Genomic DNA, 24,854 nt, shown 5'->3' on the forward strand with positions numbered 1-24,854 from the left:
ACCAGGAGACCATACTAGAGACCAGCAGTCCCCTTTGTTTTGAAACATAAGACATTATACATGCAACATGGTAAGCAAGCAGTTTACACTGTGAGCTGCCACATTCATTTTAGGAAGATTAATCTCAGAAAGGAAAGCATATGTGGAATTGGGTCACAGCACTTCACATATTCAAGCTTGTGTAAGATACAAAGTGATCAATCCCCGTAAGATCTTTGTAAAGTGAACAAGGTTTATTATTTATAGTAGTAAACAGGCTGGCATTTATCTTTTCAAAGTGTGGCAGTGGCATAAAGTATGTTTTAACTTTTGTTGTTTCCAGTTATTTGCATTTTAAAAGCTCTGCTTAGAATCATTATACTTTTCTTGAATTGAATGATTTATATAAGACAAGATACTTTGAATGTACTGAAACTACAATTCTCAAAGCTACTGAGGAATGAAAGAGCACGGACTACATGGAAATTCAGTGTTATTTATGCAGCTCTATATATACTCTAATATGCAATTACTGAACCTCTGAGTTATTCTTAGCAGAGATGGCAAGATCACAAAGGCCACCGGCAGAATGGGTGCCTGCCTCACTGTCCTGATACCATCAGGAAGTGGCAGCACAACAATGAGACAGCACAGGCACTGAAATACGTCTTCATTGAGTCTGCTTCAACTTCACTCACATAGAATGGAAGCCTGTTTACTGCACTGGCGTTAGAAAATGAGCCTTAGCAGAAGCTGAGGCCAGGTTTAATGAGAGCAGCTCTTCAGAGTATGTGCAGCAGTGCACCATGTGTTTTATTGTAATTACTTCCTACTAGAAGCAAATCTCCTTTCTCCTCTCTCACCACCAAATCCTACTCACCCTCTCATACATTTCAGGTTTTTTGTATTATGACAATTACTACTCAGTGTTCTTTGTAAACTTGATCCTGGTTCTCTGTCCATCACTGAGCTCAAAGCATTTTTTCACTGCTCTGTGCCCAAAAAGTCATGGCTCTCTCACATATTTTGCGATGTTTGAGGCTATTCCACTGTATTATTTGTTGAGATAATCCTTGCATGGATTGAGAGCGGCTCTTTGTGCTGGGCTCAGAGCTACATCTGGTAGTAAGTGTTGAGGTTGTCCTGTGCTCTTTGAGCCCAAGCCAGTCTCAGAGCAGGAGGCAGTGCTGGAGGAGCCTCCTCTGCACGTCTGCACAGTGTGAAAGGCATGTCGGTCTTTGAGCTGTACATGACTTAAGATCTAGTGCTTTAGAACTGTCCCCGATTTTTTTTTCTGGGTTTGGGCGTTTGTTTGGGGTTTTTTAATGGTTTGTGTTGACCAGAGTTCTGCTGACAGGACAGGCAGCAGAGAGATTTGGTCCCCACTCAGCATTCTTCACGGATTGTCTAAAGGAGCATCACAATCACTCTCAGAATATTTTATTTAATTATCATCTGCCTTTATTGTGATTTTACAGAGTGACATCTTTAGAATATTCTTTTTTTTTTCCTTTTGTCAAAGTACACGGTAATACCTCCAGCCCCGTCCCAGTGGGATTGCAGCATCCACGGATCACACAGGTTCATTGAGCCCCGTCCTTCCCTTGCCAGGAGTAACAGTGACACCCTGTGGCAAGTTGAGTAGACGCCGTGCGCCCAATTTCCTTGGGTTCTTTCAAATTCGCCTCTGAATTTCTTACACTGCAGGGAGCATGACAGGAGGAATTCCTCCCCTACACATAGGAGGGCTTCATCAGATTGTCATCCGTCTCTTATTAGACATTTCCATTATTGGAAGACATGTCTAATGAGCACTTCAATTCTTAGATACAGAGAACACTCCGCCCCAGATGGCCAGATGTTCGTGGAAGTGGAACACAAAACAGAAATTGAGAAAAGAAAATTCTGCATTTCAGTTTAAAATGATGTTACAGGAATATACTGTTCTTCATTGTCATTCATACTGCTTTTCTCTAACATGGCAACAGTCTATTGGACTATATCAGATTGTAATGACAAAGATATCCACAATATAAAGGTATCCACAACACAAAACTTACTGCATGAACAACTGCAGGTGGAAATTAGGGTCATCCTTTGAACTTCTAACTTGCACCATTCCTTTGGTTTGTTTAATGAGTATAAACAGCACAATTGCTCTGTAATTACATCATTCTGATTCCAGCCAAGTCCTCACTGCACAGTACCATGGTTCTATTGTGTTATCACATGCTAAAGCCAGGTACCCCAGTTAAACATTTTCCAATGAATTTAACTTATGACACTCAGTATGTGCTACAGAGCTGACTGAATAGTATGGGCTGCACACTGCAAGTGATTTAAGCCTCATGCACGTGAAATAGCCGACAAAAGACAGATTTTAGAACTTCATGAGAGCAAGTGGTCTCCTTTTGGCTGTCTTGGGTGTTTTGTGGTGGTGGTTTCTTTGGGTTGGGTGTTGCTGCTTTGGTGGGTTTTATATGGATGTAGGAAGGAGAAAAAAAAAAGAAATATTGGACAAATATCCCTGTGAAGCTTCATTTGAATCATCTGCTATACACAGATTACCTTAAAAAACTAATGCACATGCAGGAAAGAATGTAATACATTAGGTTTTGTGTCCTTGTGTCCTCTGTCCTTGAAATTTAAGGCTATTATGTCTTGTCCTAGTTTACGTGTTTGGGTGGCAAGGCAATCTTCTTTAAGCAGTGGAATAGACTGCACTAATCAACGTCTTATTCTTAAAAGACTCTAATAAGCAAGTTCCAGAAGTGTCTATGGCAAATATTTTAGGTAGAGTTGGATCTATTTCAAAGTGGAGAGGTGGAGCAGATGACTTCCTAAGGCTCCTCCCAGTTCTTCTTTCAGCGAGTTTAGGGTTGTGTCAGTGAACTTTGTGATTTAAATAGTATTTTGTGCACAAGTATTATACTTTCCCAAGTCTCATTCTGTTGCTCAAGTGCCATCCACACAAACACTACCTCACTACCTTGTTCCTTTTGTGGGTTTGGCAGGCTCGCACATGGGGCACAAACCCGAGACTCACAGCATGAGCACTTGTGCTGGACAAAGAAAGCACATTATTTCTACCATCAAAAGTGGACTTTGGTATCCCTGAAGGACTGCAATACAGGAATCCCATTGGACATCAGCATGGAAGGAAATAAAAAGGGGGCAGCTGTGCTTTCAAGCCCTGCTGTTTCCTTCTATTTGGCTTTACAAGATCCCTGTGGGTCAGTTTGTAGAATCAGTTTCCATTTGGCAAAAGCAAGCTTCCACAGCTCAGTGTCTGCAGCACTGACCTCCTGGCTTCACAGTTGTTCCCTGAGGGGATGCTGTGTCTGAGAGGATTTTGCCCTGACGTGTTAAGATGGTCAGAGGATATTCCAGTGCTCAGAAGCAACTCTGAATTCTCCCCTGAAGGACTGGCTTATCACAAGTGAGCACTCCCTGGCAGACAATGCTGACAAGACATGGTTGACCTGAGCCTCCCTCCACTTGGCACTTCAGAGTTTGAAGACACTGCTTGGCAGTAGGTTGAGTATAATTTTATTTGGGATTTTACGTATTTGCTTTACCTGAGATTTAGGAAAAAAAAAATAAGGCAGCAAAAAGTAAAAATGGGTAGGGTTTCCTGTGTTGTTTTCTATCTGGATCAATCACACAAGATTTTTACAAGAGAAACAGTTAATTAAGTCCTGTATAAATGTTTCTGATTCCTTGCATGCTCTTCATATCATATCAGATTTTCTTGGGTACAACTTCCAATTACAGAATTAAAAAATTATTCTGGTTTTGGTCTGTCTCTTTTAATTTCTTTCTTTGTTATTTTCTTTACTTTTTCCTTTTTTTTTTTTTTTTAATAAAACACTAATGATACATTTTCTACAGCACATGGCTAAATATTTAAGAATAGATAGAAATACATACAGGAAGTAAGATTGAATTTTAAAGACAATTCCTGAGAAATATCTACAAGCATTTAATTGTCTCTCTTTAGGGAACTGGGCTTTCCCCTTAGCTGCCATTGTAAATATATTTCACAGGACATGGATGATAACAAAACTGCCTCTGGTATTCCTGGTTTGTATCAGAGAGCACTGGGAGCCAGAGCTGCAAATGCTTAATTTGTCTTTGAGACTTCAATGACTTTCAGCTATAGAGGAAGTGAATATAAACTTAGGTGTGAATCCTGTAAAGATGTATGCATTGACATGATTTTTACACTCTACACTGACTTACTGAAGTTAGTGACTGTGAGTCAGTCATTAACTTGAAGCAGTTTTTAAAATTCTTTTTTTGTTTTATATATGGTAACTCTGTGGACCAGAATGTATTTTATGGAAGTGATATTTGCCACTGATTTTCCAACTAAAAATATATTTTTCCAATACTAGCTAAATGAAAGGTTAATTAAGGACAGTGTAGAGGCATCCTATTAATTTATTTAGATTAACAATACTGTAAATTCTGTCAATTGATATTATTTGTGTGTATTAATTACTGTTAATAATGTAAATTAATAGAATGCTGGATGAAGTCTTTTTTTTTCATGAGAGTTTAATCCTGCATGGCTTACAAACATGAGGAGCAATATATCATGCCATGAACGAAGAAGTAAAAACAACATATATTTTTTTCTTATCTAGATAATATGCCACATGGGTGCTGATTTTCATATGTAATCTCTTCTGGAATGGAGGCTATTATCTGGAAATAATGTGAATGCAATTAGCAATTTGAGTCTGCTAAATTATTGAAGTCTACTTAAATATGATGAATCGGTTTTTTTTCTTCAATTAAAATTTCTAAGGAGATCATAAACTGCATTTTATTTTACATTAGAGTCTCCAGACTAGGTTAGATTATCACCTTCTCTTTAGTTTTCAAACCATTCTAAGTTTTTATCAATATATTGAAGCAAGTCATAGGAACACATGCCTAGTAAAAAATACCCTATATACATCCTTTACCTTGGTCAACTCCCCTTGGTTATTAATTTTAAAATGTTACAATACTTAAGACCATGTAAGTTGTTTCTTATGTTGTTTATGAATCATCTAAGTCTACAACTACATTATATAACACTACCTAGTTGTCACACACAGAATATTTGCAAACCTAAACAAAGATTTTCTGATGTTGTCTTGATTTTGAAGATTGGTCTGTTTAGTGCCAATTCTGTCTTCCCAGGAAGTCAATAGTAGATAAAGTCTCTGTAAAAATGTCCATTGATTTCAACAAAGTAATTTGTATCAAGGTGGAGAACCTTGCCAAATTCATATGAAGCAAATGATAGCAACTTGCCTTTTTTTTTTTTTTAAGGTGGAGGGGTGCAGGTGCATATAAAAGCATATAGCTGCCTGATCAAGCCTGCAAAACTGGAATGCCTTTAGCAAACTAGGTGCCAGCTTCACCAGTGTACTACTCCAGTTTTACACAGTGCGAAATTTCCTGACAGCAGCTGGAGTAGTGCAGTGGCAAAGCAGCACCTCAGCTCCACAGGCTCATTGCCAGCTATCCAAGAAGAGCTTGTATTTACTGCTGTGAGCAAACACCTGTGCAGCAGCAGCAGCAGCAGCAGCAGCAGCAGCAGCAGCAGCAGCAGCAGCATGTCATTTGGTACATGCAGGTAATTGGCATTACAGACTGGAACAACACTGGAGTCTGCCTAGTTAGCCAGGTACACACTAATCTCTCAGACAAAATCTTGCAGTCATGGTCCAGCTTCTCCCCATCTCGGAACATCCTGCTTCATTTGGTGGATCTGCTTCTGTAGTTCATCTCTGTCCAGCTTCATTTTTGCTTCTAGAACTTGCCGTAGAGACCCAATGCTCTCATAGATAGCTGCAAACCCTATTGCAGGTGAGAATTACATTAGTTCATCATGAGGAGCAAGAGTATCACATCATTGCTAGCAGAATGCACTTCCATAATGCTCTGCTTTGCACTTGGAACTCAGCAAAAGTTCTGAAGGAAAATGGGGTGTAACTGTGTGCTGAGGGCAGAAATGCCCTGATGGTAGCCCAGCTTCTAAGCTGGTTGTCACCCCTTATTGCTCTGCTTTTCACACTAGTGAAAATCCCTCTTAATGCCACAGGTGTAGCCATTACATCCACCCCAAAAGTATTTAAACTACTTTGATACAAGCAAAGACATTTTGCATATTACTATGAGTGGATCACTGTCACCACAATTCAGAATAAAGAGCTGGATAACTATGGTCCTACCAGCATTGACTTCAGCTTTCATTTCTTTTATATCTTCATTTATCTCATTTTGAAGTTTGACAATGCGAATATTTATCTTTTCTTCAGTCTGTTTTGCTTCGTGTGCCTCCATGGTTATCTTCTGCATTTCTTCTATTCTCTCAATTTTCTCTGCCATTTGGTTGAATTTCATCTCAATACCTCTCTCACTCATTTCCTGGAGCCGGGAAACAGAATTTGAATGATTAACTCTGCATGTGGAATAACAGTGGCCTTTTTAAAATATGAAATAGATGCTGATTTATCATCTTTTATCTGGAATTCAAAATATAAGGAATTACAATTTTTCATAAAATCATTTCAAATTACTTGATTAGTGTAGGTTAAAATATTGATCTATTTAGCAGTGATCAGATTCATTTAAAGATTCTCAAGTTGTAGGTATTACACTTGATATTGATGAAGAGACTTTGGCATCTTCTGAGGCTATCTGAAAATCTCACTCAAATAATACCTCAGTTACATTATCTTAGTTATTAATAATGCTTTTGAATGCTTCCTGAGAAGCATTACAGGACATTTGAATGCAACTCACAGTGCTTTCCTTAAAAGTCAGTGAGAGTTGGTCGATTTTTTGCACAAGCTCTTTTTCAGTCCTTCCGTGTTCCTGTTCCAGCCAGCTCCGTGCAGACAAAATCTGATTGCTGAGCTCCTCAATAGCATCTTTTAATCTAGGAGCACAACAGAAATTAGCAGATACAAAAGAGAAGAAGTGGTCATTCAACAGTGACTTTTTTATTAACATGTTCATAAAAACACAAAATGGAAATTTAATACATTCTTCACACCGCATTAAGGTGAGCCTTTGAATTTTGAGGCTATGAAACTGGATATGGTAACATTGGTTTAGAAAATAAAGGTAAAAGTTCGCAGCAAATTTAAATGAAACACATTACAAAATTTGAATCATAGGAGATGAAAATTCTTTGTGACATTGAAAACAGAATCATTCAGATTATAAACTTTATGTCCACATGTATCAAATCCAAGCAAAGATTTGGTAGCCACTTATTCTGGTGACAATGCTGGTTCCTGTAACTCCACTTACATTGTCTATACCCACCTCAACTCTACTCCAACCAATTGTGCCAGTGAAACTGTTTCTTTTCTCCAGTGAATACATGAAACCTGCATTGCATGAGGATGGTGATCAGCAGTAAGAAATGAGGATGTGGATGGCTTATACCAGGACTGCTACTGAGTGAAATGCCTGGAGAGGAGCTAACATCTGAATTGAATATAATGACCCCATGTAATGTCTGGTAGTACAGAGTATCTAATCACTAATAATTTAGGAATTTCAGTTATATTCGTGTTTGAAGCCAGTTTAAAGCAATAGCACTCTGTGACTGCTGTGACTTGCTTCTTGCTTGCTTCAGTTGAACTTTTTCCCCTGCTCTGGACAGCCACCTCCAGCATTCATTGCTTCAGACAGTTCTTACAGAAAGGCACCAGGCCACTCTGACAAAAACCCTTAGTTGTATCCTCTAGTATAAGTTCTGACTGAATACTTCACTAGGAACTTAATCAACTTTTCAGAATTGCCTAACCATAGTAGGGGCAGAATTCTTGGTGAAAGCAAGTCCTTCTTGACCCCTTGGCAGTCAGCTTTTGTAATATCTGTGGAGCAAACACACATATCCATAGAGGTTCCTGCTTTTATAGGCCTGAAGATTATACCAGTCACACTGGGAAAACTGAGGCCAGACTGGGAAAACAGAGGCCCTACTCCCAAGGTACATGGCAGCAGCAAGGCTTCCCAGGCACTTACTTTGTGTCCAGAACTTGCAGCTGTTGGTTGCTCTCTTTGTAGGCAATCTTCAGCTTTGCTTCCTGTTGCATTATTGATTGCTCTACTCTGCTCAGCAGATGAGAAATCTGAAACAAAATTCAGAATTTCCAACAGCATTTCATCACAGTTTCATTTGGGACATTTTCAAAACAGTAGAGGAGGTCTAACAGAGAGCTCATGTTTGCTAACATTTCAAAAATTATTGAATTTGCATATTTTACTTTATCATGAAAATATACTATCTCTCAATATGAAAGTATCAGCATTTTGAAAACAGTAAATTTTTTTTGCCTTAAATAATGTGAATAGTTTTGCCTTGAAAATCTCTGCCTGGCTCCCCCTTTAGATAGCAGAATTTGCATGATTCCTACATCTCCAAGTTGTCACATAATCAGAATAAACAAGTGCCAAAGCACTCCACCAATACTGAGGGATGTGCTCCATCACTTTGTGTGGAAGGGCCACGGCAGTGATAGAAGTGCTGGGTTTAACTGGGGAGAAGTCATAACTACAAGAGAATATTTGTCACCAAAACAACCGTGCCACTTTCTCAAAGCATACTGCTCTGGTTCCCTACAAGATGCATGACAACATCCTCCTGGCATGCTAATGTACTGCACTGGGGCTTCTGGGAAAGGCACAGTGCATTTCAACCTTTTTTTACCCACCGCAAAAGGAAGATGTAAAATACTTTTGCTGACCAAGAAAATGGGAAGGCCTTGAGATGTGACATTAAGGAAAAATAGTCTTCATATCTCCAAGTCTCTGCTTGTATCTAGTGGTCACTTCCATTCTCAAACCCAATGGAAGAGAAACCTGAGAGACAGATTAATGGATTCACAGAACCCAAAGCCAGTTGTGTTTTGCACATCTTCAAAAATTGTGTTCAAAAACATTTACGATCATCCTGGGAAGGCCAAAACATACAGCAAAAGACACAGAGGCATTGCAAAATAGAGCAAAAGACATGTTGAGCACGTGCCTTTACATACTAATCCCTTCTACACAGATGCTGCAGGAAGAAATTAAGGACCTTTTCCAGTTAGAGCAGTACAGTAATGCATCTAGGTACCAAGGGTCAATGCAATAAGGACTGTGAGCTGATACACCTCTCCATTTGGAAATCTGTCACCTCCCAGGATAATAATTAACAGTAATGGAGTCTGTGTGAATTAGACTAGAACTCTCCCCTGTACAGGGATTGCCTTGAACTAAATACCTTACCTGTATTTCTGCCTCTTTGATTTTAGATTCTAAGATCAGCTTGGAGGTGTGTTGGTCTTTACTTAGACTCTGAAGTCTCTCGTAAGTAATTTTATGCTCTGCAGACAGCCTGGCTAACCCAGCATCACACCTGTTTGAATAGATAAAAAAACAAAGCACCAGCCAAATAGAATATAAGGTCCAGGCTTTTAAAATTACCCATTTCATACTGGCCATTTCTGTGGAATTCCTGGCTGGCTAGGGAAGCAATGGCTTTGAGACTGTAAGAATGGTAATATATCTCATAGTGTTCAGAGAAGTGCTCCCAAATAGGCCTCAGGATCAAACAGATAAACAAATTCCATTGTTCTTGGAGCTGACATGATATGGGTAGGCTGTGTTATCTCCCAGGGACATGCAGACGGCAGAAATGCAAAGATGCAGAATTTCATTTCCATGTCTTTTTGTAATGCTCCAGAAGATATCTGATAAGGTGTGTTTGTGTTCCCCTACATGATTAGTAGCCTAAATAACTGAGGACCATTTTTCATTATTGTAGCTTTGCATTTTTATTTGTGAAATAGTAATACACAGCTAATATGTGTAGTTAACAATGTAGGGCAAATTTTGTGGTTCTTAGTCTTTATTTAGGTGAGTAAATAAATTGTTGTTGAAAGCAATGGCAATTTTGTCTCAGAAAAGGCTGTAAAATTAAGTCCTGGAACATAATAATTGTTGTTTCCTTTTGTTACATTGGAACACTTCTTGATGCTGTCACATTTTCAGGATAAATATGCTATAGAACAACATGTGTGTTTCCTACCAGATTTTAAAAATAATTTGATCAGGTGGGTTTCATCTACAGTAATGCAGTAAGGGCATTAACTGAGCTGTAAAAATATGAGTCCTGTGATTTCAGGAGTAAGACCTCTGTGAAATATGACTCATATATTTTATTTTTTTTTTGCTAAGGGAAATATGTAATCATCAGTGTTACCAAATTTGATATAGGAAAATGATGAGGAACAGACAACAGTTACAATTTGAGGGAGAAAAAGGCAGTAAAATAGAACAAGCTGAGGCATGTTAAGTCATTATCCAAACCAATGACATACTTTGTCATCTTTTTAGTCACATTTCAGTTTGAAAGCTTTCATTTCAACATGCATTTTCATCACCTCAGTCACAGGAATTGCTATGATCATTAAACATGAAGGAAAAGTCACAGATAAAATGACAAAAGGAGCATCTGCTCATTATTATGGTACAGTTTCAATATGAAAATAATCAGTAATGTAAAATAGCACATAGGCATTATAAAACTTGAGGAAATTAATTTCTAGTGTAGCAGTTCAGCATTGTGAGACCTGTTTGTAATATCTGCAGGAAGCCTGGCTAGGGTTTACATAGCAGGGCTCACAATCAGGCAGTTTCTTTAGAAAGACAAGAGGAGGACAAATCTCTCCATGTTGTTAAAATCAGAGAGAATCAGAGGAATGGAATCATCTTTCATCGAGTCACCAAAGGTTGTGGGCTCTAAAAAATAGTTTTGTTTCTCTGAGGCACGCCAGAAAATATAAAAAGCAACAGCTTTGAAACTACTGAAGCAAATTTAATCATCAAGCACCTGTAAATGTTTTTAAAGTAAATTAGTGGTTTGGGTTTAATCACAGGGCATCTCTCTTCTGCATGGAATTCAGTTATGTGGTCAAAGGGTTGATGTAGTTCCATGGTAACTGAAACATTACTATTCTGACTACGTGAATTTAATGTCTGCCTGGTATGCATAGATCAGATTAATTTGGTTTGTCTTCTATATCTGTTGTACACACTCACAAACACATGATTGGTTTTGACCTAGAAGAAAATATCAGTGTTCAGCATCAAAGAAATCAAAAGACATGTAGTTGCTCCATTCAGTACACTGGGGCATAGATAAAGTGAGAACTGTGCCAGTACTCTGCAGCTGCTGCTATATGCATATGCTGGAATGGTATGGAGAGAGTTGTCAATGTTCCTGGTTTATTATAACAGGAGATGTTTCAATTAAAATGCCAGCATTTCAGTGAAAAACAAGTAGCTGGAGAACAGGGAGTGCAAAGCAAGTTGAAATGCCCAGTGGGGCACTGGGCAAGAGCAGCAGAGCTGGTGGATTGTGCTGGCCTGGGGCAGGGAGCCCAGAGCTGCCCTCGTGGTGCCACCTCCCACACAAGGGCCAGAGAGCAGCACATTTACTGCTCTTGGGGAGATTGTCAGTGTGGTGCAGCCCAGATGCATCAGACTCAATCTGTGCAGCAGGAAAATCTGCCTACATGTAATGAGTCCAGGTTGTCTGAAATGAATCAGTTCTATAATGTAGATAAAAAAGTCATCTATATATGCAAAGTAGGTCCAATTTGAACACATAGTTGCCATTTCTCCGGATGTTTCAGCTCTCAGGAAGCTTTTATGAAGAGCTACTGCTATCATTCCAACCAGGATGCTGGATTTAAACTTTCCAGACAAATGCTCATTATCCACAAGTAATTCTCTAAATAAATGATAAGGCACTAATGAATTTTATGATCTGTTATCACTAGAAAAAGAATTGGTAAATCTGTATAATATAAAATTGACAACATAAGAGATAGGAGGCTGGTGAATATGATCTACTGGCATCAATCTAATTTTCTGCTAATGCATCACTGAATTTTATAGAGGTAGTATTTTTTCCTTAAAGTTAATAATGCTGATTTTTAGCAGTAATTCAGGGCTGTGATAACACTTTACAAATTCATCAGTAAACTGTGCTTATTGAGAAAAGATCCAGAGACATGAGCTGTAATGTGTAATCTGTCACCTTCTGATAGCAATATTAGTTGATTCTGTGATGTGAGTGAGGTATGCTGGAATCTCACTCCTGCAGAGCAGTGGGGAGTGTGGTTTGGGGCTGTGGTCCAGAAGTGCATGTACATATAGCAATCCCTTGTTCCCATCATTAACAGCACCAGCCCCCAAGAAATAATGAGACAGTTGTTTGATGATATATTGACATGTTACAGAACAGTTGGTGTTAGGAAATAAACATCCCTCTCTCCAGGATGGAACTTGAACAGGATGTTTAGTATGCATGAAATTACTGGAACTGAAATTTGGCCAGAATCCCAAGATGGACACTAAAGTTATTACATGACAAGGGGCTCATGCTTTGGGATTGACAGTCTAAACTGATTCCCACTGTCCTTCTGCATGCTGCCAGCCTGGAGTAAACACAGCACTCAGAGCTACTGCAGCCCGAGCCTCTGGATGTTCCCATTGCTGTGGTGAAAGTTGATGCACAGGAAGTTGGTAACTCACAGTAACTTGATCATGTTCCTAATGTTTCACTCTGAACTCATCTGGAAGCTAGCAGCACTAGAGGTAAAATTACACTACGTGAGTAAAGTGTATTTTATATAAGGAATATTGGCTAAAGTAATCGGAAAGTGTTTATCTCAGGGAATGTCTCTGTGTTGTGCCAAAGGCACAACAAACCACTGTCTTGGCATGATCTCCAGCTAGTGCTATAATCATTATTCCCTGCAACATTAATTTCAAAGTAGAATATGTTTGTAAATAAAGGCAAATGGCTTTCTCTCATGGACCACTGCTTTAAATTGCTTTCTCATAAAGGGAAGATTTTTTTCCTTATTCAGGGATATTTTTTTAAGAGAACATGCTGAACAGAAGCATAGAATGCAGTATGGAAGGTAATAGTTAAAGGGCAATAAACTGATTCTCTTATGGGAACGAATACAAATAACCTGCATTCGTCACACAGTCTGACATAAGGCACAGGGGTATAATCTCATTCAATTTGCAGATAAATTGCAAGCCAGGCACAGCACAAGGGTGGTGCCCTAAGGAAATAAAGGAAGAATCCCTGGCACAGCCTGTGCCCATCTCCACCCTCCCACACCGAGGTCACTGCGGGCCAGGACAGGGCCCTGCACTGACACTCATGGCAGCACGGGCTTCTTCTCTTGAGTTCCCTGACTGAGGGCAAAGGTGCCACATTTTGACCCCAAGGTGTCAGTAACAGTGCTGCTCCACACAGAACCCCTCTCAGGATGTAGAATGATCTCAAAGTATTTTTATGGAAAGAAGCAGGAAGATCTAAGCATGTACATTTTGGGGGGACTTCTCAGCAGGATAGAAACATATGTGTGTATCTCTCTATAGGATTTTCCATCAATTTTCTGATTTGAAAAAAATAAACTAGTTAATTTGTGTTTGCTAAAGGATAGTGCATAACTTACTAACTGTTTTATTCTTTTTGAAACCTCTAAAGTGTTTTCTACAAAATGGGCTGTGAAAGTTGCAGTGAAGCTTCAGACAATTGAGTAATTTATGAGAAAACCTTAGTTCAATGAAAACCCCTCTCTGATTATTTCTATATGTTATTGAAGGCTATCACTAAATCAGGTGACATGCAGAAAAGGAAGCAAAATTATCTGCACAATATAGACAACAGGTCAAATTCAGGACAAGTATAACTCCACCAAAGTTATTATCCAAGCAGCTGTAGGCCAGGTTATGTCCTTTTCCTGGAGCTGTACACATCCTCTGTATTTCGTGTTCAACTTTACAGGCACTTAAGCAAATGTTGTTGTGCTGGGGTTTGTAAATTTGTCATCGATGGCACAACTGAAGCCTGTGTGGCCACAGAATTGTAACCATGAGCTTCAGGCAGCCTGTAAAACCTCTGTTACTGTACAGTTTTCTGTTCCTTTTGTGTCATGTAGCCCAAGTGGGATTTAATATGGCTAACCACTAACTGAATGTGCAGATTTCTACTTCTAAAATATATGCAAAAATGTGCAACTGTTTTGTTCTTCACAAGTGCAGATTGTTCCATGCTGCCTTTATAATTGTGCTAATTAACGTGTTTCAAAGACACGAGTCTAACCACAGTACTTTTTAAAAGCTGAACCAAATCCAATTTCCCAGGGAATTTAAAATAATTTATTTAGAACTAATTTCAGGAATTTTAGGAATGAAGGGTGATATTGTCAAATTTAATATATAATACTGGAATGCAAAGTATTATTATTCATTTTCTTGAAAATGCAGAGCAAAATTATCCTTGGAATTTTGCCAAAGTTGAATTCAACCCATTATCATTAACACTTCAGGATTAAAACAAGATTAGCTAGCCCCCAAAACACAGTTCCATGGGGACTTTTACCTTGCAACTCTTCCCCGAAGATCTCCTAGGCCAGAAAGCTGACGCATTTCAAGACTCTTCAGGGTAGAATTTGTTCCATAGCTGAGATTGTCTCTGACACGTATCTGTTCCTGCAGCATCTACAGAACATTCATATGCAAATAAAAACTCAGTATGTCACATTTAATGTACAGTTTAAATGTCACTCATTTTTCAGTAATTCAATGTCCTCAGATACCATTTTATTATTACTTTATTCAAAGTTTTGTCTTGTAATGTACTAAGCCAGATACCTTTTAGGTATTCTATTATTTCTTACTATGAGTGTCCAATCTGCATCCAACTACTGTAATATATATAAAGTGTAACTTGACAGTGAAATGGAGACTTAAATTTTTTTTCTCCTTTCATTTTCCCCACCACACCCCTGTTGTTCACTGCAGCAGAGGTCAGACATGAAGTCATGTGTCTGCCTAGGATTAGGTCATAAAAATGAGCACTTGGGTTTGGTTACTTCGTGTCGTCAGTGAGTCGGAAGGGAAAGAAAGTTTATTATAGAGCGAAGGCATTTCCTAGTGTTTATACAGCACAGCCTTTGGACTGAAGTTGAGCTGGGTATTAGTGTCACATTAATTCATTTTTTCAAGATTTTCCAGCGCAGCTTTTGAAAGCAAGCTTATTAGAACCACAAAGGCTCCTGTGTTTATATGCTAATATCCTGTGCTATTTTCATAGCCACCGAAAGAATTATGTAATTTGCAAACACTTTTTCAATTTGTAAAAACAATTTATAAGCTCACGGGATCTTCAGACTTTGTCTGACCTTTACTTATCCCGTGGTAAACTTTGTTAGGAAATTAGAAGCAGTGAGTAGCTGAGATGGCAGTAGCGCTGTGCAGCATTCTTGCCATACCTCGATGTCCCGGTTGAGCTGCCTCACTATCGCCGTTATGTTTCGGATGTGCTCCTCCAGGAGTTGCCTTGCCAACCGGTCACCCCCCCCTTTGTTCTGCATTCTATGCAGCGTGGAAACAATGTCCTCCTTAATGCGAAAAGCGTGTTCCACAAGAGCTGCTGTTGTTTTCTCATGGCTCAGGATTCTGTCCTCCAGCTGATCCACCAGGCTGGCGGATGCCAGCGGGACCGCTGTCAGTGCCTGGCTGTGCAGCGGGAGGTTTCGGACCCGTCTGGGGGGGAAGAATATCCACATCTTGTTAAAAGTTCTCACACAAAACTCTGCAATGCCTCTGCACTGGAGACAGTGTGGCACTGTCTGAGTACTGGCAGTGCTGGGGACAAGCCCCAAAATACACCCAGAGAGAGTGCCCACTGCTACAAATAAGTGGGTGCTGTGCTGGCTACCGTGTGTCTTGTACAAAGGCAGGTCAAGCTTTTTCTCTTGGTCTTTAAGGAAGCTTACAAAAGCATGGGATCTTAAGGAAAGGACATTAGCATAATAAAAGTGGTTACAAATCAGAACTATAATTTGATTAAGAATCCAAATTCAAGCCCTTCTACTGAGTTTCAAAAGTAATGTTATTTGTCTTCACAGTTTTCAGGCTTAATCAAAACTGTAACAGTTGAAGGTAGGTATTGTAAATTAAATGAAACCAGATCAGAATTCAAAAGGAGTAGCTTGTGTCAATCCCTTTTCTGTCTCTATAGCTAGCCTGTAATACCATACAGAAGCTTGTTGCCCTGCAAACTGGACAGGAGCATATGTGGGCATAGAAACTGAGGTGAGACCAAATTTATGACAAGCTTCTCATAGTCTTTGAAGTTACATTTCCCCTGAAAATAGCTTACATTCGGGTACCTGGAATAATTATCTAAATTTTTGAAGAGTGCTCTGCATTGCATAGCTCCCATGGAAGGCAGTGGAGCTCATGGGTGCTGAAAGTAATAAAATTAATCTGCTAATGCATGCAACCTTTTCCTGCCACTGTGTTCTGTAAGGAATAACAACATTTTCAGAAGCATAAGTAGAGGATACAAGTTCAACTCCACTTCAGCAAAGGAGATATTTTTTCTAGGAACTTTTATTTACTGTGTATTCTCATGTTGTTTCCTGTTAATGAGCCAAATTAGCAGTTCAGTTTGACCATGGTTGTGGAATCCTTTGAAACCTTCAGGGAAATCCCCAGGGCCTTGACCTGGAAGAATATACCATAGTTTTCTCTACCTAGGCTGAAAGAGAGGACTTTTTGATAGAGATGTATGAGGATTCCAACAAAGGTCACTTTTGGCTCTGTGTTTTCACAACTCATTCCATGCTATTTGAACACTGGCTAAAGTGTTCTTGGACTTCTAGTCAGTGAGATTTAAGCTATTGAATTTCTTTGGGAAATGGCTAAGTAAAAGCTGAGTAAGGCCTTGTGATTTAGGCTACAATTTGAATGTCTATGGTATTTCACTTTGCATTGCACACTAATGCCAAAGTCCCAGGTCACAGCAGTACTGTATATAGGAAATTAAGAGATACATAATACTCTGCATCATGAAGAATTTTGGTTTTATGTTCCAGACTGTACCTTTCAGAAGGGGCAAGAGTTGGGAAGATTGGGCTTCGGTGGGCCATTCTCTGGTCAATAATTAATGTCTGTTGAAAAAGTACAAATTGAATTATTGAATAGCTTATATCTGGTACTGAAATGACTTAAAGCTTTTGCTTTCAGTGCACCTTTAAGTTAAGTGTAATATTATGCTGTCACTGGTGATCTTGGCATCCAAATATTGCTAATGCAATAAATGCAAATAAAAATTAATACAAAAGAATGAAGACTAAAAACTGCTAAAAAGTTTTTTATAGTGAAAATAATACTCTTAAAAAGACATGGTTGACAGCCTTGAAACTGAAATCTGCTGTTGACCCACAGAATTGGTTTTGCAGGGCAGAGGTAAACAAAGTTCTTGTCCCTAATCTTCTACTGGTCTCTGACATCATTAATCAAGTAATAATAAAGTAAGGTCTACAGGACGATCATAAAACTTAAGAAAATATTGACTGGAGAATCAAATACAAGCGTTTCATGACAGCAGATTAGGGGTAAGATGTTTTTCTCATAAAAGCATTGGCAATCAGAAACCTAAATAAAATGTGTGACATCAGCATAGTTTATCAAAATTGAGTCTTGTATTAATTTGTCTTCAAATCTAAATAACCTCATTTTATGTTGTAAGTAAATTCTTCTGTGGTAAGAATATAAGTTCTGGTTTTAATTTTTAGACACAGCCAGCCAGGCTGTGACAGACATTGCAGCAGAGCAGGTCTATTAAATAGCTTCAGAAAGATATTTTAGTGTCTTACTGTGAGACCAGTACCTGGCTCAGCAGCTTTGTCCACTGACAGAAATTAATGAAAAATATATTAGCCTCAATCAAATCTAACTAATCTTCCCTCCATACAACAAAAAACATTTTTAAGTATAAAGAGAAGTAGTATGGCCTGAGCCTGATCTCCTTGGGAGCCTAAAATCCTTACTGCAAAATAAAGGCTGGCGTATGAAAAGAAGCTTACAACCGCTGATGAAATCCTGTGCAATCTGAGAAAGATGGGGTTATGGAGATACAATAGTCGAATATCGATAGTGAAGGAGCAATAGGGCTACCCTCTGAGATCTCAAAATGCAAAGCATGTTTGTGCTTCAGAAATGTATGAAAGCACTGCCTGAAAGCAGAGAGCAAACATTGTCACAGTGTGTGCGTTCTATTTATAGCACGGTGCTTCAGAAACTACAAATTAGAAAAAAAACAGTTTTAAGAGGAGCTGGGTTGCTGAGCAGCAGTGACACCAGACAGGAATTCAGAAGGTTTGAATTGAATTCCTTGCTCAATCTCTGATCCTGTTGACTTTGGACAAGTTATTTCCATGAGTAATGACTCAGTTTCCCCATATGTAGAAGAGATAACCATACCTACCTCCTTGTTTAGGTTCTTACATGGCTCTAAGTAAAAAGCACAGTACAAGAGCTGAGGGTCATTGTGGTGACTTCTGCATTCAAAGTCCTGCACCGACACTGAATGTCCAGTTCTGCAGTCTGCTCCTCACACTCATCATTTCCCAGTTGCTGGATTTTTAAGGAATGCCAGCACTCTGCAAGGGGTCCCTCCTGGTCACACCCCCAGACTGCACCAGGTCACACCACCAGGCACCCAGTTCTCAGTGGGCCTGAGACCTCTGGGCCTTAACACATCTTAACCATCTTGATGCATTGAAGCTTTTAAGCATAATTTAGCTGTAAACACAGGAATTATCCCACTGATTTGGGAAGAGATACGTGCACCACAGCAGCAAAGCACTGGATTCTACCTAGAAAAACAAAGAACAAATGTTAAATTCCATACATCTAGCAGCATCTTAGTGAAATTTAGTGAAATACACCTTACAAAAACCAGCCAAACTGTGCTTTAGTCTCACAGCCTTCAGTACCCATTTATTATCAATTAGGCTAAGCATAGATTTGCATGAAGTCTTAACTCTTTCTGCCAGTCTACCATAAGAAATGCAGCTAAATGCAAATATCTGGAGTAAGTGTGGATATGGAATAAAAGTTACACAAATGAACTTCTCATTCATTTCTCTTTGCTCAGTACATGGTGAAGCATCATAAGAGATCAGATTTCTTGATCTGATCCAACAGCCAGAAAGGGTCTAAGACTTTGATTAGTGGTTGTACAAAACTTTGCAGCAGTTTGGAGATATTTGCAATTAACAAATAGGTGTTAGAACGAATGGCAAATTTCTTCTCTCTGAGTGTAACACCAACTTACACTAGTAAATAGAAACCATAAGATGTTCTATAAGAGGACTATAATTTCATGTGGCTCTTTCAATGGCAGTAAACTGGGGTCAAGTAAGATAGCAGTTGAAATACTGGTTACAGATGCTTAATTTATTTTTTGAAATAATGTTGTTTCCTGCTTGATACTGCTATAAGCAATTTAAGTAATGATGTATTAACCCAGTAAATTTGGGTTAATAATTTGGTTAAATACTGAATATTCCAAATATACTCGTCACATGGACAAGATACAAGTTTTTTTCCTATTTGGAAATGATATACCTGATTACCAAAAATAACAATTCACTTGATACTTAAGGCAGGTTTTCCATAAAATTTGTGCAGTGCTTCCTTAGCATTTCTTTAAATCATTGACAAAAGATGTGTAAAAGCTTGAAAAAAAAAAAAGAAATCATCCATGGGATGTGATGATGAGATACTTCCAGCAACGTGCGGCTCACTCCTTGCTATTTGTGCTGTGGCATCCCTTCCCCACTTCTCAGACTGCCTCGCATGTTTATTTTCCGTGGGATCTCCATTTCTCCTGCTTTGAAGGATAATCATACCTGTAGTGTTCAGTTTCCCATCTTCCATGATAATCTACAACTAATGCTGTAATGTCTGCGCACCTCGGAGTGTTTTTCACATTCATTCTCACAATATGCCTGTGAGGTAGGAAGCATTATTATCCCTGAAAATACAATTTCCTTCTGTTGCTGGTAGGGAAGCGAAGCACGGGGCGGGCTATGTGACTTGCCACAAGTCACACGGGAATCAAAGCAGACTGAAATACCTGCCTCGGCAAACACTTTAATCACTCTTTCCTTCTGAAAATAGAAACCGCTTTGGTTGCTGCACAGGGAGCGTGTGACGGCTCCACCCCGGCAGCCGCCGGATGCTTCCCAGTGTTACTCTGAAGTGCGTTGGGGCAACGCTTCGGAGTAAGGGGAAAAGTCTCCGTGCTGCCGCTCAGCAAAGGGATGGGTCAGAGCCCGGCAGCGCCAGGGAGAACCAGACCCGTGCCGTGCCAGGCTGTGGCACTCGGGAACACGCGCCGTGCGACGGGAGCCGGAGGGGCTCCCCCGGCAGCGCGGGGACCGAGCCCGAGGCTCCGAGCCAGGCCGGGGGGCTCCGAGCCAGGCCGGGGGCCCTCTGGAGAAATAGGTGCGATCGGCCCCGGTGCCGGCCCGTGCCGAGCCGCCGAGAGCGGGGGAATCGCGGCGGAGCGACCTGCCCTGCCCTGCCCTGCCCTGCCCTGCCCTGCCCTGCCCTGCCCTGCCCTGCCCTGCCCTGCTCGCGGTTCGGCCCCGCCGGGGGTCCAGGCCCCACCGTGCGGGGGTCACCGGTGGGCGCGGCGAAGGTTGCGGGGACACGGGTGTACGACAGCCGACAGGACACCGCGGTGCGGACACCACTCCACAGCCATGCAACACGGGGGGACAGAGCCGGGACAGCCTCTGCGCTCACTCACCGGTGCTGGCTCAGGGCAGGGCAGGGCTGCCCGCCGCTCCCGCGCATCCCCGCCGCCAGCCGAGCCCCGCTCCGCTCCGGGCGCGCTGCCGCCGGGGGTTGGCCGTTCCCGAGCGCCGTGACCGCCCGTGCGCGGCCGGGGCTCCGTCCGCCCGCCCTCCCGGCCGGCTGCGCGGAGCGGATGGGATGGGATGGGAGCGGCTGGGAGCGGGGCGGCCGCCGCAGGCCGGGCTGCGGGAGCGGGAGCGGTTGCCAGGACGCCGTCACCATGGGAACGCGCTGCCGCCCTGGCGGGGGGAGCCCTTCGCATCGCCCCCTCCCCGCAGCTATCTCACGGCAGGGCCCGAGCCCGGGGGAGCAGGGAGGGACGGCAAGGGCCCCGCAAACGGCGGCGCTCCCTGCGGCACGGGGGCGAGCGGCGGGGACCGAGCGGGGGCCGTGCCCGCGCCTCCCGCGCCGGGAAACGCCGGCCTCCAGACAGAAAGTTCGGTGGTGACGAACAGCCGTGACTCTGAGTTTCTGGTGGTGCAGAGGAGCGAGAGTATGACTGAAAGCATAGGTTTTTCCAGAGCGTATATCAAATCCTGTCAGAACACATTATTAAAATCAATGACAAATACTAGTCTTGTTTATAAAGTTTCCATGTTACATTTTCAAACAAGAGCTAACATGCAGCTTCAGTAAAACTTCATATATCACAGCAAATAAGATCCATCTGCTTGCACAGCAGAGGCGTGTCAGCTAGGAGAAAGTATTACTGCAAAAACAAAGTCCACAGAGGGTGTGTCTGCCTCCTCTTTTGTTTCCTGCTTGTGTCATTCCTTGGACTTTGATACGACCACCTTGGGTAAACAAAGTGTAAGTGGAATCTGAGAAGAACTTACTGCACCAGCTGACTCTGAAATAGCAGACTGTCTCTGATTTTAGTTAAATCCATGTGACACCCCATACTGTTGTATAGGAAAACCATTGCAGGACTACGGATTTGGTAGCTGTGAAGGATAAAATGATTACACCATGCACACTCTATTGTAAAAAGCAAGGTGGGGTCTGAATCCACACTCTGATTGACCTATTTATTTTAAAGCAGTTCCCACATCAAAGGATCAGGCCAGAGAGAAAACATACCATAGGTGCTTTGAAAATTATGAACTGGGAGTCAAAAGACTGTAGGATAATTCAGCCTACAATGAACTTCAGGGGAACACTTGTCCAACCTCCTGCTCCAGCTGAGGTGATTGATGAGGCCAAATGCAGTTGTTCAGGGTTTTACCCAGCCTACTCTTGAAAACCTCCAAGGATGGAGACTGCCCAGCTTCAGTGGACAGCCTGTTCTCATGCTTGTTGGCTGCTGAGGAAAGAGCATTTTCTTTATACCTAGTCTGAACCTCTCCTGTTTACATTTATATTGTTGTCCTCCCATCATGTGCCACTATGAAGAGTCCGAATCTGCCATCTTGATGACTTCATCGTAGATACTGGAGGGCCCTGCCAGGTCCCCCAAAGTCTGCTTTCATCGGGCTGAGCAAGCCCTGCATCCTCAAGGATCCAGCTCCCAACCATCTCACTGGCCTCTGCTGACCTTGCTCTAGTTTCCTGATGTACACAGCTCTGTTCCCTGACCTGGCAAATATCTAGACTGACTTCATGTCCCTGTGTAGTTTTTGTGCACCTGTCTAGAGGTTTTTCCTTGCTAAAGGACTGCCCAGTGTTTTCTTGAGTATGTATGTCTGCAGAGTAGGGCCTGAAAGCAAATTGTTAGTTAAAGCAAATCAATTGAAGTTATTTTAAGTTAAAAACATAACATTTGTACCTCCTACTGCAGTCTTGAAAATAACTTTAAAATGTAGCCATGCTCAGCTCTCAGCCTGCTTTCTCCCTCTGGCCCTTCTCTGGTAATAATGGAGGCCAGCAGATAGGGACAGGGCATGTAAATTCTTGTCTGTTCTTACACTCTTTCCAAGGCATCCACACCACCAGGATTTGAGGTGAATGGTCTTTGGTTTGACCCATACTGATGCTCTTTTCATCTTGTGTTATCAGAGACAATTATTTTTTGTACTTGTATCACTTTCTTGATGTTTCTAACTAAAGCAGTACTCAACTATTGTATTTTATATCATTACATCTTCAGTGTAATTCATATGGAACATAGAGATTTATTTTCTTAAAGGAAAGTTCACAATCTTTTTATCAAGGCACAACATCAAGAATATTAACCTCTTCTGGAGTCTTCAGCTGTCTCACTCATTAATTGAGCCCCACTTATCCAATCACAGAAGTACAGAACAGAGCAATTTAGGCTGGAAGAGATCTCAGAGGGAATATGGTCCAACTCTGCTCAGAGCAAGGCTGATTTTGATGCTGGATCAGGCTGCCCATCATAGCATAAAGTTTTCATCTTAAAAGCCTGTGTAATGTTGCAAAAGATCTTCCTCTGAGGGGGAAAAAAAATCCTTGTAATTTTGTTGTTGTGAACGTACGTGGCTTAGCTGAATTCAGTGGCAGGAACACAGGAGGCAGAACTCCTCGGTTACCACGTCTTTGTGGACTTCTTCCAGGTTTATACCAGCCTTGCAAATAACAGCATTATTCATACGTGTTGGTTTGCAGTCAGAGAAAAATTCAACTCCATGAATTCTGAGTATCTCTTACATCTGAGGCTTCTCTTAATCAGATCCAGAGTGAAAGAGCCACGTGCTGTTTTTCCTCAAAAAGCCTCAAAGCAAGCAGTGGATGTAAAAGGGCTGGTGACTTTGTTGCTGTACTTTTTACTCCAGTGGTACTTTGGGTGGACACGTTGAACACGTTAAGGGCATGTTTTCTCAACAGGAATGCTGCTCTCATTTGAGGCCAACAACAGAGAGGAAAGAAGAAATTTTATTAGGCACAGAGAGTTAAAGAAAGCTACAATGATTATACTATTTTCCAACCTGTCCTAATCATTGATTTCATCACATTTTAACTTATAAAATTCTGCCTTTGTTTTATACATGTTTCTTTCCCCCTTATATTTCACAAGAATAAATTGCTGAATCCATTTTTTATTTCCTGTAAGTAGAATTCTACATGCTCCATGTGTAACTGAAGGCAGAGTGTAACCATCTCCATTTTAGAAGAAAATGTTACAATTCAGAAGTGTCTTTATTCTTTGGAAGGCAAATACAGGATAAAAAACTACACTAAATTTTCAAAGTTTTCTTAATCTAAAATAATTTGTTTTTCTATGACACAAATCCTTAATCTTTTTTTAAGGAATACCAGATTATGTGGTTTTCTAACCGAAAGAATGATGTGTTGCTAAGGGTATTAAGTCTTATTTTAATAGCTCTCAAGCATTAATTAAATTATCAATTAAATTATTCTGATCCACAGAAGACAAATATGTGATTTACAAAACTAATTTCTAATATAGTCTTTAAGTAAGAGAAAAGCACTAACACCTTTTTTTCCCTTTGCTGTCATTTTTAGCCAGTTAGAAAGCAGTCACAGCAGTGCTTATTTCATTACAATTTCTAATCTTTTCCAGATTCACTGACTTCTCATAAAAGTTACTTCTTTCTGAAGCCACAATAATGTTTTTAGCATGGAGAGCAAGGGAAAGCTTTATTCTGTGGCTTTTCCAGAGATAAAGACCTCGTTCTTTTTTCAGTCAGTTTAGTCTTTGCACAGTTTAGCAGCAGGCCAATCCCTGTTTGGTGCTGGCACAGTGTTGCTCAGGCAGTGGGTAGGTGGAAAGGCACGTGTGAGTTGCCAGCTGCACCATGTAGTCACTTCAGTGAGTGCTGAGCCTGGACCAAGCCCTGCAAGTCCCAAATGATAAGCTAATAAACCTCCTGAGGCACTGAAGTGAAGCTTGCCCTTAAATATTTCCCCAAAGCTTAGCACTAGTGATCAATATCAGGAGAATCAAGCAGTACAACTGTTTGCAGCTAGAAAATATCCTCAAAATAATTCTTGATGTTAGCACTTCTGTGCATGAGCTGTAGGTGTTACTAACCAGACAGACTGTCAGACAATACACGCGCTGAAAAAATACTGATGGGACTTCTTAATATAGGGAATTTTTCTTAAATCTTTTCAAGTTAGGTTTTGGAAAGGTATCCTGTCCATACTAATGTTTTGATAGGAATGTCACCACTTCTAAGTTTTGTGCATCATTTAAAAGTACAGGG

General features: G+C 40.7%; 3 protein-coding genes across 4 annotated transcripts in view; 2 read left to right on the plus strand and 1 right to left on the minus strand.

The window, feature by feature from the left end:
- The window catches only part of MYO1E (myosin IE), a 107,437-nt gene that overhangs the window by 3,278 nt on the left and 79,305 nt on the right, over positions 1-24,854 (plus strand). The window lies entirely within an intron of this gene.
- On the minus strand, positions 1,479-20,818 carry FAM81A (family with sequence similarity 81 member A). Of its 2 annotated transcripts, none has more exons than XM_038147163.1 (10): positions 20,681-20,818; positions 18,347-18,737; positions 16,960-17,027; positions 15,342-15,615; positions 14,450-14,568; positions 9,265-9,394; positions 8,020-8,126; positions 6,784-6,919; positions 6,210-6,405; positions 1,479-5,835 (listed from the first exon to the last, which is right to left on the minus strand). In XM_038147163.1, exons 3-10 carry the CDS (start codon positions 17,004-17,006, stop codon positions 5,696-5,698), a joined length of 1,149 nt encoding a protein of 382 aa, XP_038003091.1. In that variant the 5' UTR covers positions 17,007-17,027; positions 18,347-18,737; positions 20,681-20,818; the 3' UTR covers positions 1,479-5,695. The 2 variants fall into 2 exon arrangements, with proteins under 2 accessions (XP_038003091.1, XP_038003090.1); XM_038147162.1 differs by having other exon boundaries at positions 5,288-5,835; positions 18,347-18,733.
- Positions 19,881-21,298, plus strand: LOC119705115 (translation initiation factor IF-2-like). Its single transcript, XM_038147164.1, has one exon. The coding sequence runs from the start codon at positions 20,105-20,107 to the stop codon at positions 21,173-21,175; it is 1,071 nt and encodes a 356-aa protein (XP_038003092.1). The 5' UTR covers positions 19,881-20,104; the 3' UTR covers positions 21,176-21,298.

Source organism: Motacilla alba, chromosome 10 (genome assembly GCF_015832195.1).
Source record: "Motacilla alba alba isolate MOTALB_02 chromosome 10, Motacilla_alba_V1.0_pri, whole genome shotgun sequence".
Classification (NCBI taxonomy): domain Eukaryota; kingdom Metazoa; phylum Chordata; class Aves; order Passeriformes; family Motacillidae; genus Motacilla; species Motacilla alba.

Excerpts from the sequence above, each read along its gene's own strand:
- FAM81A (XM_038147163.1), bottom strand. The coding sequence starts at position 17,006 with ATGGCCCACCGAAGCCCAATCTTCCCAACTCTTGCCCCTTCTGAAAG. Across the intron at positions 9,395-14,449 it reads CTTCGGGGAAGAGTTGCAAG|GTGTGATGCTGGGTTAGCCA; the intron begins GTAAAAGTCCCC and ends CTATTCAAACAG. Across the intron at positions 5,836-6,209 it reads GAAAGCTGAAGTCAATGCTG|GGTTTGCAGCTATCTATGAG; the intron begins GTAGGACCATAG and ends CACCTGCAATAG.
- LOC119705115 (XM_038147164.1), top strand. The coding sequence starts at position 20,105 with ATGCTTCCCAGTGTTACTCTGAAGTGCGTTGGGGCAACGCTTCGGAGT.